This window comes from Rhinolophus sinicus, chromosome 14, assembly GCF_057876585.1.
Source record: "Rhinolophus sinicus isolate RSI-liver-muscle chromosome 14, RSI-T2T, whole genome shotgun sequence".
Lineage (NCBI taxonomy): Eukaryota > Metazoa > Chordata > Mammalia > Chiroptera > Rhinolophidae > Rhinolophus > Rhinolophus sinicus.
In genome coordinates this window covers 188,771,248-188,784,169 of record NC_142514.1, presented here as the reverse complement: position 1 = coordinate 188,784,169, position 12,922 = coordinate 188,771,248, and the positions used below count along the sequence as shown (strand labels likewise).

Below are 12,922 nucleotides of genomic sequence, written 5' to 3'. Positions count from 1 at the left end.
AATTACGGCTTCTTTTAATCCTCCTGGGATTTATTTGGATCGTGCCCACGTGGTTTGGGTGAAGCCACGTCCGGCGGGTGAGGCTGCGAATGCTGGTGACATTGCTCACAGGGCTGAAGCCAAATAACGAACGGATGACGCAGAGCAAGTTCAATCTGGGCTACGTGCTCCGATGCGGAGAGGGTGGGCCCCAGACGCCTCTCCCTGGGAACCGGGGCTGCCTCCTGGCCATGGTCGCCTCTAATGATTGCTCAGACCACGTCCTCTCATTGGACCCCCAGGTTGTCCCATGGGGGGACAGATCCCTGGCTCCAGGCAGCAGCGGGAGTGAGGACCCTCTTCTGGCAGTGGCACTAGGCCGAGGGACAGCGGTCAGGACCCTCTCTACCAGGCAGGTGAGCCGGCACAGCCCTAAGATCAGCAGGCCCGACCCAGCACCCACCCGGGCGGTCCTAAGGGAAAACAGCCTGAGGCTCCTCCCGGTGAGGTGGGGAGGAGCACCTCCCTGCTGTGTGTGGGTCAGGGCCACGTCGGGCCCTCAAAGAGGAAGCTCGGGTCCTCTGCGGTGCCACCAGCACCCCCTCTGGACCCGTGAACGATCCTGGGAGCATGGCAGAGGACAGCACGGCGGGTCACCTTACCCTGCAAGTGGACTGATCGAGCACGTGCGGGACAAAAGGAGCAGGTGTGGTCCCAGCCCGTCAGCACCTCTGGCCTGTGGCGGGGTGGCCCGCTGTGTGACAACTGGAGTTCAGCTGACGGTAGGATAGTTGAGAGAGGCTGTGAGCTGTGCGCCCCGTGTGTCCTACGTGTTCTCGCTGAATGCCCAGACCATAGGGCCAGCTGTCCGAGGCTGAGGGGTTTCTGTAGCCGCTAGGCAAGTCAAGGGGACCAGGGGTGACCACTGTCGACTGACCACTCCCGGGGGAGGGACTGGCACGTTTGCTGCTTGCCTCGAGACCCTAGGTCACTCCGCTGTGATCTGACCCGTTGTGTGCGTAGCCCATCGCGTCACCCCGGGACTTGGGGCAGGGACCTGGTGCTGTCCTGTGAGGCAGTGTGTGCTGTGACCCTGAGTCTCGCGGGTTCCTCTCGGCACCTGTGGAGTGGTGCGACTTCACTCCGGCAGCCTCTGTGTGGCTGCAGTTTTACCCGGGGGACCTGCCTGGGAGGTCACCCACTCACTCAGCGCCGGACCACACTGCCCGGGGCTGACCTCTCCCGCAGTCAGCTCCGTTCTCTGACCACTTCCCCTCTGGGTTCCCTCCACTGGAGGACCTCACGACCCCCTTGTCGCCCCAGGGCCTCTGCACAGCATCTCTTCTGGCCAGAATGCTCTTCTAGGCTCTTCCCTAGGGGCCTTGGCTCTCGGGGACCTCTCTTCCTGGGAGATTCCTTGACACTCCCTGTCCTCCGATCACACTTAAACATCACACTGCTCCGAGCGCTTCCTGGCCCTTATAGATCCTGGAATTATGCTGTTTCCTTCTGGTTCACGTGCGTCTTTTCCCTGCTGCACTGTCCCTTCTTCCCAGTGTGTCCCCAAGTCTTGGGGGGTATTTCCCCAACCTGTTCTTCCTGGTGGTGGGTGGGCTTGGAGAGAGCTGCCCAACCTGCCCCTGAGCCCCGCAGCGCCCTCTGCACCGCACTAGGCCCGCTGTTGGCTGTTCAGAGAAGGGGGGGAGGGGCGGATCCTGCAGCTCCAGAGAGCTCCCGGCAAAAACAGCCGTCCGTTCCTGCAACGGGGCCCTGACCCCAAACCCAGCAGGGGCTTGCCCAGGCACCCCTTCCTCTGCGGGTGGTCTCCGTGGGTGCGGGTCCACCAGCCCTCACCCGTGGGTCCAGCGACACCCCTCCCGGCCCCTAGTTAAAAGGCGTCCTAATTTGGGCTTCAGTCTCATCAGAAATGCGATGGGGACCGATCAGGATCAGAACTGGGATCGAGTCAGAATTGGGGTCCTGTGGGGTCCAGTGTCCCTCCCTGCGTTTGGGGCTGGTGGCTGAAGGCGGCCATCGGGAAACCGCTCCTCTCGGGGAGACGCCCCTCCTTCCTCCTCCCCGCGCTCCTGTCTTTGTACCCTTCTCCACTCCCTGCGGTCGCATTTTGCGCGGTTGGCCACCAGGAGGCGACACAGGCCCACGCGTCGCAGCATGGGTCCGGGGAGGGTGCCTGGGCTCATCACCCCAGAAGCGGCGTGTGCGCCCTGCCTGGAGGGAAAGTCTGCACCCGGCGGGCTGCCGGTGGACCTGAGCCGTCCAAGCAGCTCATGTGGTGGGTTGGGAGGGGGTGACTCGTTCCGTAGCGCTCCCCGAAGGCCTGACACGCTGTCCCGATCAGACCCTGTGTTCGGGGCTGTGGGCCGGGTCGTGGTTGTCCAGAGGGTCTCCGGGAGACCCGGCGTGTGTGGAGGCCCAGGACCGCCCTGGCCGCAGGGAGAGGCGATGCGTGGGGGGGACGGGGCGCTGGGGGCGGGGAGCAGGGGAGCAGTTCAGCGTTAGATGTGGGGCGTGGGGACCGGGAAGGAGAGCGGGGAGGCGGGCTGCAGGAACTGGAGGCGGGGCCGGCCGGGCCCTGGGGACAGGAAGCGGGGTGCGCGGGGGCCTGGGAGCGTGGGGCGGGGCAGGGGCAGGCCGAGGTGGTGGAGGAGGGACACAGGGCGGGGGCACGGGTTGCGACTTGCTAACCTCCCTCCCCGCCTTTCCTCGGGAGATGTTTTCTCCGTTTCAACGAAGTGACGTGCACAGGGTGTGTCGGGGACGGGAAACCACGGGGCTGCGTCCAGATTTGAGGGGGGCGCTGGCCCGGGGGCCAGGTGCGCCCTGCGGCGAGCACAGATTTGCGCAACTGCGAGAGGTTGAGAAACAAAGTGGGTAGCTTTGAGGGTGCGCTCACGTCTGCACGGAGAACTTGCTGAGAAAGAGGAAGGGGGAGGCGGGGAGAGGGAACCTGTCCTCTGCTGGAGCCTGTGAGCGCTGCTGGGACGGAGTCCGGCTCCGAAGCTGCCACCGGACGCCCAGGACGTGCCCCTCGGGTCTGAGCCGTGGGGTGCCTGCCCCCAGCCTCCCCACTGCCAAGACGGCTTCCGTAATCTTGTCCTGAACCTTCCACCCCGCGAGGCTGCCTGGCGGGGCAGGAGCAGGCCCCCACCCCACCGGCCTGCGGAGTGGGCATTCGGGACGGGGGAACCCTGACTCCCTAGACCGGGGCGGGCTAGAGGGGAGCCGCGAGACACTTCCGGTGGCTTCCCCTCCCCCACCTCCAAACGCCTTTTGAGCCCTTTTTCCTCTGGACCAGCCTTATGGACACAGGGTCACCCTCCCGAGCACCGGAGTGTCTTCCTGGGGGCAAGGTCATAGCGGTGCAGAAGAGTCAGGTTCCCTGGGCCCGGGCCACGCCCCCGGCAGGCCGGCGTCGGCGGGGCCTCTCCAGAACCCCTGCGGATGGGCCCCCCTCCCCGGCTGCCGGCTGCCGCTCTTGCTGTGAGAAGAGCACTGTTCTTGGTCCCTGACCCGGGGGTCTGTGGGTTCTGACACTGTGCAGGCTCACTTGTCAGCTTGCAAGGCACGTGAACTCTGAGACCCTTCGGTTCCTGAGGGGAGAACCTCCAAATTCTCCAGAGATGAGCACCACCCCTCCCTGCAAACCTCCCGCCACTCCCCAGCTTTTGTTCTCTTAACCAATTAGACCTGAGGCTGAGCGGTGGCTGGCCAGGCTGGCCCTGCTCAGGACCGTGAGCATCCCCGCTGGCCTGGCCTCCCGCCCACGTGGCCACCCTCTGTGAGTCCCCAGCGGTGAGGGTGGGTGGGGGAGGAATGCTTTTGCTTCCGTCACACCCGGCCTCACACCCGGCCATGGACGAGGACGATGTTCATTAGATGGACTCCCCGCTGTTCTGCGCCCCCCCCGCCCCCCCCAATCCAGCGCAGCCTAACAGAAATGACACCCGGGAGGGCTCTGGTGCTGACAGTGGCCATCAAAACACCCAAGTGGGACTAGAAGCCCATCCCAATATCCGGTGTGTCCCAGCAGAAATCGGCACGAGAATTGGCCTTTCCCTGGGTGAACTGAGGTTCTGAGGTTCAAGTCCAAAAACGGTTAAGTAGGAGGGAGGAAAACAAGGGGGGAGCAGACAGCTTCTGCTGTTTCTGATTAAGTATCCACGTGATTTCCCGGCTGCACTGGCTGGCAGTGAGGCCGATGGGGGTTGGGACGTGGGGCAGATTCCTGCCCAGACAGGGACCCGGCCCTGGAGTTTTGCTGGGTCCTGGCGCTTCAGTGGTCAGATGAAACTCGGGTAGGAGTGCACCTGGGAGGTTTGGCTTTGACAATCCAAAAGCTGTTTGTTTCTCAGTCTCTGTCAAGTTCTCCGCCCCTTCTCCCCCTCTGAGCGCGAGGCCAGGCTGGGGACCCTTAACACTTCCTGTCCCACCTTCCCCTCTCTGCCCAGCACCCCTCCCAGCTGTAAGCTTTGCTCAATATGCCCAGCGTCTCCTTCGAACGGCCCAGAGTTCGTAGGATGAGTACGATTTTCACATGACCAGGTCTACACTCAATATTTAGGAAATGGGTCTCCACTTCTCAGGGATCTTTCAGGCAAAGACTCTGGGATCCAGGGAGCAGAGGCTGGGGGGCCGCCCAGGGGGAAACCGAGGAGGAAACAGCACAGGCTCTTGCTCCCCGCCCCCCAAACTCCACTGACCAGGGGTGGGTGCCCAGGAGGCCCCTAGGCCTGGGCCCCGGGCTGTCTGGCTCTGGTGAGCAGGAGGCCTGCCCCGCGGACCTCACTGAATTTGGCTGGAGGAAGTGTCCCCAGACCCCCAGTACCTTGGGACAGTCTCTCCCGCTCATCTTCTCAGCAGACCCCAGGAAATGGGAGTGGCTCCCCGGGACCAGAAGTGGATGCGGACTGTAATGCAGGGTCTCAGCTCCCGCTCCCCACACCAGAACGCAGGACATGGTGAGGCCAAAAAGGAACACCCACGGAGCCATAGATAGGGGCGTCATACCACTATAGTCTCGGAGGCGGCTGGTCGAGACACAGAAGCAAACATCCGCCAGTACCCCAACGAGGGGTCTTCCTGCACCTCAGTCTCACTGGCGGCCGGGCAAGACACAGGAGATAGGGTCAACCCTATCCGCGATCCACAATCCGCTTGCTAACTGCACTTGCCAGCCACAATCCACGCTTGCTAGCGTAGCCACGGCAGTTATACCAGTGGCCAATGGCTAACCGGTTACAGCTGATGGCCATCTGATCACAGCTGATGACCACCTACTACCCGAGCCAGCACCTTTCCACGTGAGGTCGAGAGCCTGGAAACTGCTCTCTGGGACTCCGTGCCCACACGGACGTTAAAGAGAAACAACCAGTTCACAGACATAGCCCTGGCTCATCTCGCCACGTGGACCTAGGACACTAAAAAGTGGGCTTAAACATCATTGAAGAGGCAGGCACTGAGCAGGAGCCGGAACACACTCGGACCCCGGGCCTGTCCTAATTCAATCCAGTGCTGCTGGCCGGGCGGAGACTCGGCACAGGAGTGGGGTCGGTCCCAGCTGAACCCAAAGGCGGGCAAAGATGGACTTGCAGATAAACAGGCTGGGATCCGAGCGCGGAAATGGGAGAAACCAAGTGCAAGGAAAGGCTTTCTAACCGGAGTTCAAGTCCAGGCACTACAACACACGAGATGAATTCGTTTGACTCCATAAACAGTTGTTCGTGTGCAGGACAAAAACCACCGTGAACTAAGTGAAAAGGGCTGAGGCTCGGGAGAAAATACTCGGAACACAAACCACGGACAGCAGGCTGGAATCCCTAACGTGCCAGGAAATCTTGAAAGCTGGATAGTAAAATCGGAGAAAAGACGCACACAGACAACTGACATTAGACAGAAAGGAAACGACCCTCCAGCATATGAAAGAAGACTTAACTTCACTCATCTTTTGAGAAATGCAATCTAAGATGCGACAGAGGTCTCACTTCGCACCTCTCAAACGAGCAAAAATTGACGGCAAGTGACAACACGCTGTGTTGGCGAAGCTGCCGGGAGGCGCAGGGTCACACCTCGCTGGGGGCGCCCAGGGTGCAGTCGGGTGGGACACTGGTCACACCTAACCAAATACATACAGAGGGCCTGCGCGTCCACGGGGGTCCCACACGCGTATTCAACCAACCTCACACCACAATCATTCAAAAGCAGTGGGAGAAAGTGCCAGAAAGCAAATCTCACGCTTGCCGCAAGTGGAGCGCTCTCTGTACCCATGGCCGTGAGCGCCGTGCGGCCACACTGCAGCAGCCGGTGTGCTACATGCAACACACCGTTTTCTACGGCAGACTTGAGCATGGGGTTGTCTCGTTATCCATGGGGGCCCTGGAACCAATCTCCCGTGGACACCCAGGGACACTGTAAACACTTTTGGAGCGACAGCCACGGTGACACTAAGTTTCTCAGCAAAGCACCGGAGGTCACAGGTGACATTCTAAAGAACTGAGAGAAAAAGAGTTCATTGTGCAGTCAAACTGTCATTCAAACGTAAGAGCATAAGAAGACATCTATGTCCAGGGAGCCTCAGAGTGTGCCCCCCCCTCCCCAAACCCCTGCACTGAAACGCTCTTGGAGGAAGAAGGAAAAGATGGAATACAAACCCAGGAAGAGCTAGGAGCCCCCCAGGAAACGAGGGGACCAATGTCTGTCTTAGGAGCTGAACCCCACCACACCCAGGAAGAGAGGAGCCAGGGGCCCCCGGGGAAAGGTGGTGTTGCCACACAAACCCCAAGCAGCCATCTGGTAAGGCCGGTGTGAGGACTGGGGACAAGAGGACGTGAGAAGGAAGCCACAGAGCCATGGAGTCGGCCCCGGTGTCCCGGGCAGGAGATGACAGAGGGACACGCAGGCGTAGGTCTGGAGTGTGACCACCCGGTGTTGGCTCTGTGTCCACCATCTCCAGCCCTCTGGCTTCTCCATCGGTGCTAAGTCCAAGTTGGAGGAAGGAAGGAAGGAAGGAAGGAAGGAAGGAAGGAAGGAAGGAAGGAAGAGAGGGAAGGATGGAAGGAGGGAGGAAAGGAAGGAAGGTGGGAGGGAGGGCGGGCAAGTGGGAGGGAGAAAGGAAGGAAGGAAAAGAAGGAAGGAAGGAAGAAAGGGAGGGAGGAAGAAAGGAATAAAGGAAGGGAGGAAGGAGGAAAGGAAGGAAGGAAGGAAGGAAGGAAGGAAGGAAAGAGGAATGGAAGGAAGACAGGAAGATAACGTTTCCTAAAAGTTATCCAAAGAAGACCCATCCCATGAAAGTCAACAAAAAGGAAACAAAAGGGAGAGCAAATACTAAGTCTGACAAACACGACAGAAATATGTACAAAGAACAATGATTACCATACATGCACATTTACAGGATGACAGCCGACAAGAGGTACAATTTAAGGAAAGATCCAGAAATAGGGGGGGGGACCCAGCGTGTGACCCTGGAGGTGGTGGTCCTCGCTGCGAGCCAGAGTCACCAGGATCCCCTCTGGGCGCTGCCCCCCGGGCCTGGCACAGGACATCTCGGGGACAAGGACACACGACTGAGGCTGGGCAGGAAACCAGCAAGGGATCGGATCGCCGGGCACTGGCGTTCCAGACCGTGACCCAGCCGTGCGGGCGAAGCTCTCGGAGATAAATGGTGAGCCACACGCTCGCGGCTCTCACGGCTCGGCCTAAAACGTGACATTGCAGATCTGGGAAGGATCTGCAGGAATTCCGGAACTGCAGGAGAGAATGACCAAAACGAAGAGCTCGAGGGTGGGTTTCTGGCCTGGGACACAGCCCGTGAGGCCCCAGGGTCACGTTCCGGAGCTGCTCCCAGGTGAGGTGGCTGCTGTGGGTACAAGGACCTCACTTGAGAAGACGACAGCTGTCCCGACTGGGCGGAAACACAGACAGGAGTGGGAGACACTGAGGGCACGGGGGAACCTGCACACGGGTCAGCAGAGGGTTCGGAGGGACAGGGATGGACAAGGCGGAAAACCAGTACTTGAAATGTACCCGATGAGAATTCTCCCAACCGCAGGCAGACGTTCACCCACAGCTATAAGAACCCGAGCCGTCTCTCCCGGGATAAATAAGGCAGCCGCACCTCACAGCGCAACTGTGGACAAGCAGAGATACAAAGTCACCCACCGCCTGTCCACGCCCGGGTTTCCCAGTGAGGAGTGACACCTACTTTGGTGGCTGCCTCACAGTCACAGCAGAAGCAGAGACAGTGGGAAGGCGGGACAGTCTCCCCTGCCCGCCCCCCCAACAGGCCGTACCAGTGACAGGTTCTTCCAGAAGGAAGGCGAGAGAAAGGTGTGTCAGGGGAAAAAAAGTGCGAGGGCTCAGCAACCGCCAAGCATTGGGACATGGGACGGAGCTGTTCCCCCAGAGGGAAGCCCGGTGGAGGGACGAGGACGTGGAAGTCGGTGACAGGCCCTCAATGAGCCCCGCCCGCTGCACCAGACAAGGACGGCACCGTCTCCATGTGAGGACCCAGGAACAGAGCCCACGCGGCAAGGGCGCGGCCGGGAGGGTGTCCGTGGCGCTGAGGGGTCCCTCCCCGCCGTGGTCCTTCGTCCCGGGCAGGTGAAAGCCCCTGATGGCCCCGATACTGAATACCCACGGGGAATGACGACGTACCTTTTGCGCTGACCACTAAGATGATAGCAAAAGAGGGGACCGTCCATGCTGCAGATGAAACAGTGAAACACTAACCAGCAGGCAGAGGGAGCCGTCCCTGCAGTCAGGAGGGTGCTGGGTGCCGAGTTCATGGACATACCTGCTGTGCTTCCATAGCCGGCAAGGGGCCATCTCACAGGGGACGGGTGCCCCTTCGTCGGCGGGTTGATGGCAGAAGTGGCCCAAGTCTCCGCCCCTGACACGGGCCTGGAGGTGGGGCTGGGGGGTCCCTGCGGCCCCCGTGTGTCCCACGCGGTCCCCGTCACTTGCTCCGGCTGACGGGCCCGTTCCAAGGCTGGACATCAGGAGCCCCCGCACCCCTGCTGTTCGTGGGGACCCTCCGCGGCTGCGGAGCAAGCCCAGCCGACCAGGAGGAACCGTACGTGGGAGAGGGTGGCGCTGTCCCCACCCCCCACCCCCCACCCCCGCAGCTGACCACAGCTGAGTGAGACCGGCCAAGGCCACGCAGCTGGACAAGGCAGCCCCAGCTCCCGGGTCTCACAGACCCGTGAGCAAAAACCAACGCGCGTTGGTGTGCACCACTGAGGTTTCCTGTGGTTTGTTAGGGAGACAAGTGACGACGGATGTCGGACGGCCACCACCTAAGTCTCAGGGACTCACCAGTGGAACCCCAGGGACAGTGCCATGCCACTCCCGGCCTGGCTGTCCCTGGGGGTGCAGGAGCCTGTGCTGTGCGGCTGGGACCTCAGGGCTGGCTGCGGGGTGCGGCGTGGAAGACCATGTGGCCTGTGCCGTGAGTGGGACACACGTCCCGACCCGGTCCTCGTCCCGCAGAAATGCACACTCGTGTGCAAGAGGGGCGCTGCGAGCTCACGGCTTCCTGGTCGCCGCACTGAGAGGGCCACTGACTGTCCCGGTAGAGCAGGAGCCGATCCAGATGGGACACAACCCAGATGTCCGAGTCCATGAGTTCAAACTGCGTGAGGCTCGCGGGTGATCGGGAAGACTGGTACAGGCCCAAAGGCACACGCAGCTCGTCCCATTTACAGCCCCTCCAAACCAGCGGAAGGAAACCCTGTCCTCAGCTGTGACCGGCACTCACTCAGCTTCGGTCTGACCGTGTGTGTGTGTGTGTGTGTGTGTGTGTGTGTGTGTGTGTGTGTGTGGAGTTTGTGTGTGGAGTGTGCGTTGTTGGGGGGCGGGGGGGGAGGGCGCGGTGACGGGAAGCCCTGGGCTGCAGCAGGAGCCTGCTCACCTCCAAAGTCCAGACTGGCGACCTCGGTGGGAAGGTGGGTCGGCCCTGGAAGGCGGTCAGGTGCCTTCCGGGCATGGGTCAAGCACAGGTTTTTCATTTGGGTGGTGGGTCCATAGGCGTTTGCATTTCAGCCGTACTGGAGGCAGGAGTTTACAGTTTCACGTGCTCTGCTGTCTATCGGGTAAACTTCACAATAAGGAAAGGTTCAAAGTGCCCAGCAGCAGACTCCCAATACATCGGCAAGACAGACGCAAGTGCTGGCAGAGACAGATTCATCACTGACGGCATTTCTGAAGTCGCCAAAATTCAGTCGGGCAGACATGTGGAGCGAGCACACGGAGGCCAAGGCCTCAACCGACCAGTGGGCAGAAAGCTGAAGGCCAGCAGGCGGCCGCCACGAGGGGCATGTCCGTCCGTCAGGGCAGGCTGGGTGGGGCCGCTCACAAGCCTCCTGAACACCCATGTCCTGTTCTTGCTGCACCCCCAGTAAGGTCACCGGGGACTCGGTTCCCCACCGTCACGCAAGAACCAGGCAAGTCCCACCTTGACAGGTGCCTGCAGGGTCCCCGGCTGGAAGGAAGGGCAGAGACTCACCTGGAATCGCCGGGGTTCAGGGGCTGCCAAGGTGCACCCCGGACCTGCTCAGGACAGCCAGAGGCATTTGCCCAGCTGCCGTGATGGCCGCCGATCCAGACCTGTGCTCACCGAGAGCGTGGATACTTCCTCCCTCTCCCCAAGGGGACCGCCCCAAAGTCTCCTCCAGGCAGCTGAAGGTCACTGCGTCAGGCCCAGATGTGTGCCCCCTGCAGCAGAGCTCAAAGCTGAAATGACGAATCCCGCACCTCGGGGACAGGACGGAGGAAGGAGGGCGAGTGGGACGTGCACAGAAGTACTGGCCTGAGCTCCAGGCGGCCGCCAAGGGCCCTGGACTCGGTCCTCTCACACACAGCTGCCTCCGCACATCATCGAGTGCCCGGTGTCCTCGTCCACTGGGGACCCTCCAGAGAGCGCCCGGGGGTCCTATGGGAGGCTCTCTGGGCTGCTGAGTCCTGACCTGCCACCAGGAGACACCCAATCCCACCAGGAGCGTGGACTTGAGACCAGAAAAGGACAAGGGATTGTGGAGAGGAGGCCTGGTCGGCTGAGGTGGGGCTTGGGGTGGGGGCTCCCTCTGGGGCTGGAGTGTGGAGTCTGTGTGAGAACTGGTAGGGGCCCTGCATGGGACAGCCTGACCTGCACAGGCTTGGGCCAGGGCTGGGGGAAAGGGAGGGGTGACCGCTGGCTGGAAAAGCCCCCAGTGTCCACCACAGCCCTCGAGGAGGGGACAAGAACTTACTCGAGGGACAGGAACAGAAAACTCACCCTTGGACCACAGCCCTCCCCACCCTCCATCTTAGTGTAACCCGAAACTCATTGGTTTCTTTCACCCTCCTGACACCCAGCAAGTCACCTGCTTACAAAATCACAGGAAACAGAAACTTCTGAGAAATCACAACTATCCTGGAGAGGCAGGAACCCTGAGCACCATCCCAGCACCCAGACTCTCACTCTCAGTGGCTGCAGGAGCCACACTTCCAGCTTCCTCCTCTGGGACCCACACACCTGCACACCGAACGCCAGAGATGCACCGGGAGGAGCACGAGGTGGCCGTGCTGGGGGCACCCCAGGGCTCGGGGCCCGTGATGTCCACCGTGGTTAACGTCAGCAGCGAGACCGTCGTGCCCGACCACGTCGTCTGGTCCCTGTTCAACACCCTCTTCTTTAACACCTGCTGCCTGGGCTTTGTGGCATTTGCCTACTCCGTGAAGGTAGGTGGGTGCGTGGGGGCACCTCCAGACAGTGTGTGTGAGCCCCCAGACGGGCTCTGCCCAGATGGCCCTGGGGGAGGGGAGTCCCTGTGTGTGTGTGTGTCCAGGTCATGACGAGGCTGCATGGGGTGCATGGGGACGGCCAGGGTCACCCTTTGTCCCCAGGACTCCAAGGCACTCCCTACTGACCAATACCAGAAATTCCATCCCTCAGACTCTCCACGTGGCTCCAGGGCTCTCTCAGAAACAACAAAGGGACTCAGGACGCCCTGACCCCTGGTGGGTGAGAGGCCAGCAGAGGGGCCAGGGAAGACTGAGGACCAGCTCTGAGAGCCCCGGAGAGCCAGAGAGTCCGTGAGGAAGGAGGTCAAGGCCCCAGGAGGGAGGGCTCCACCGGGCACTGTCCTGCTCGGGCTCAGGAACAGGGAGGCGAGGGTCCCCAGTCTGGCTGAGGGGCACGTGGAGGCTGCTCTGGGCAGGGATCAGCCAGGGGAGGACGTGAGTGATAGCACCTGGCTCTCGGCAGGACCCCTCCAGGCCCCCTCACCTCCTCTTCTCCCCCAGTCTAGGGACCGGAAGATGGTGGGAGACGTGATTGGGGCCCAGAGCTACGCGTCCACAGCCAAGTGCCTCAACATCTGGGCCTTGGTCTTGGGCCTCCTTGTCACAACCGCCGTCATCATTACGGTCATCGTTACCGCTACCAGTGCACAGGTTCGCGGACCATATTAGAAGAACTATTAGATGTCATAAAGAGTTATGGAGGCCACTAGCAGGTGTCCATAGCCTGAGGCTGTCACCCTTTTCACAGCTGTTCATTATACACACACACGTGTCTACAACTGAATTCAATAAAGGATTTGTCTGTGAGGGTGCCGTGTTTTTACCTGGGGAGGGCGCCCTGCTGAGCATCCCCAGCCTGCGGCTGAGCCGGAGCCCGCCCTTACCGGTCCCACCTGCTGGCTGCCCTGGGGGTGGGGTGGAGCATGTCCAGGGGCGGTTGCCACATTCCGAGGTCAGGCAGCGGTCAGGAAGAGCCAGGGATGCGCGGCCCACACTGGCCGGCCATTTTCCCCCAACCCCCCCAACCCCCTACCCCCCCACACACCACCCCAGTCCAGGAGCAGGTCTGTCCTGCTGTCTGCCCTGGTCGTGCCTCAGGACCAGGTCCCGGCTGGACGCAGGCAGGAGTTCTGCCCACGCGTCTCCC

The 12,922-nt window shown here is 61.3% G+C and overlaps 1 protein-coding gene across 1 annotated transcript; it reads left to right on the top strand.

Annotated features, from left to right (window-relative positions):
- The first annotated feature begins 11,171 nt into the window (after positions 1-11,171).
- On the top strand, positions 11,172-12,582 carry LOC141566988 (interferon-induced transmembrane protein 1-like). The gene is given in 3 exon segments (XM_074337038.2): positions 11,172-11,712; positions 12,277-12,417; positions 12,420-12,582. Coding segments are annotated over 3 exon segments (393 nt in total). The 5' UTR covers positions 11,172-11,526; the 3' UTR covers positions 12,486-12,582.
- The last annotated feature ends 340 nt before the right edge of the window (positions 12,583-12,922 follow it).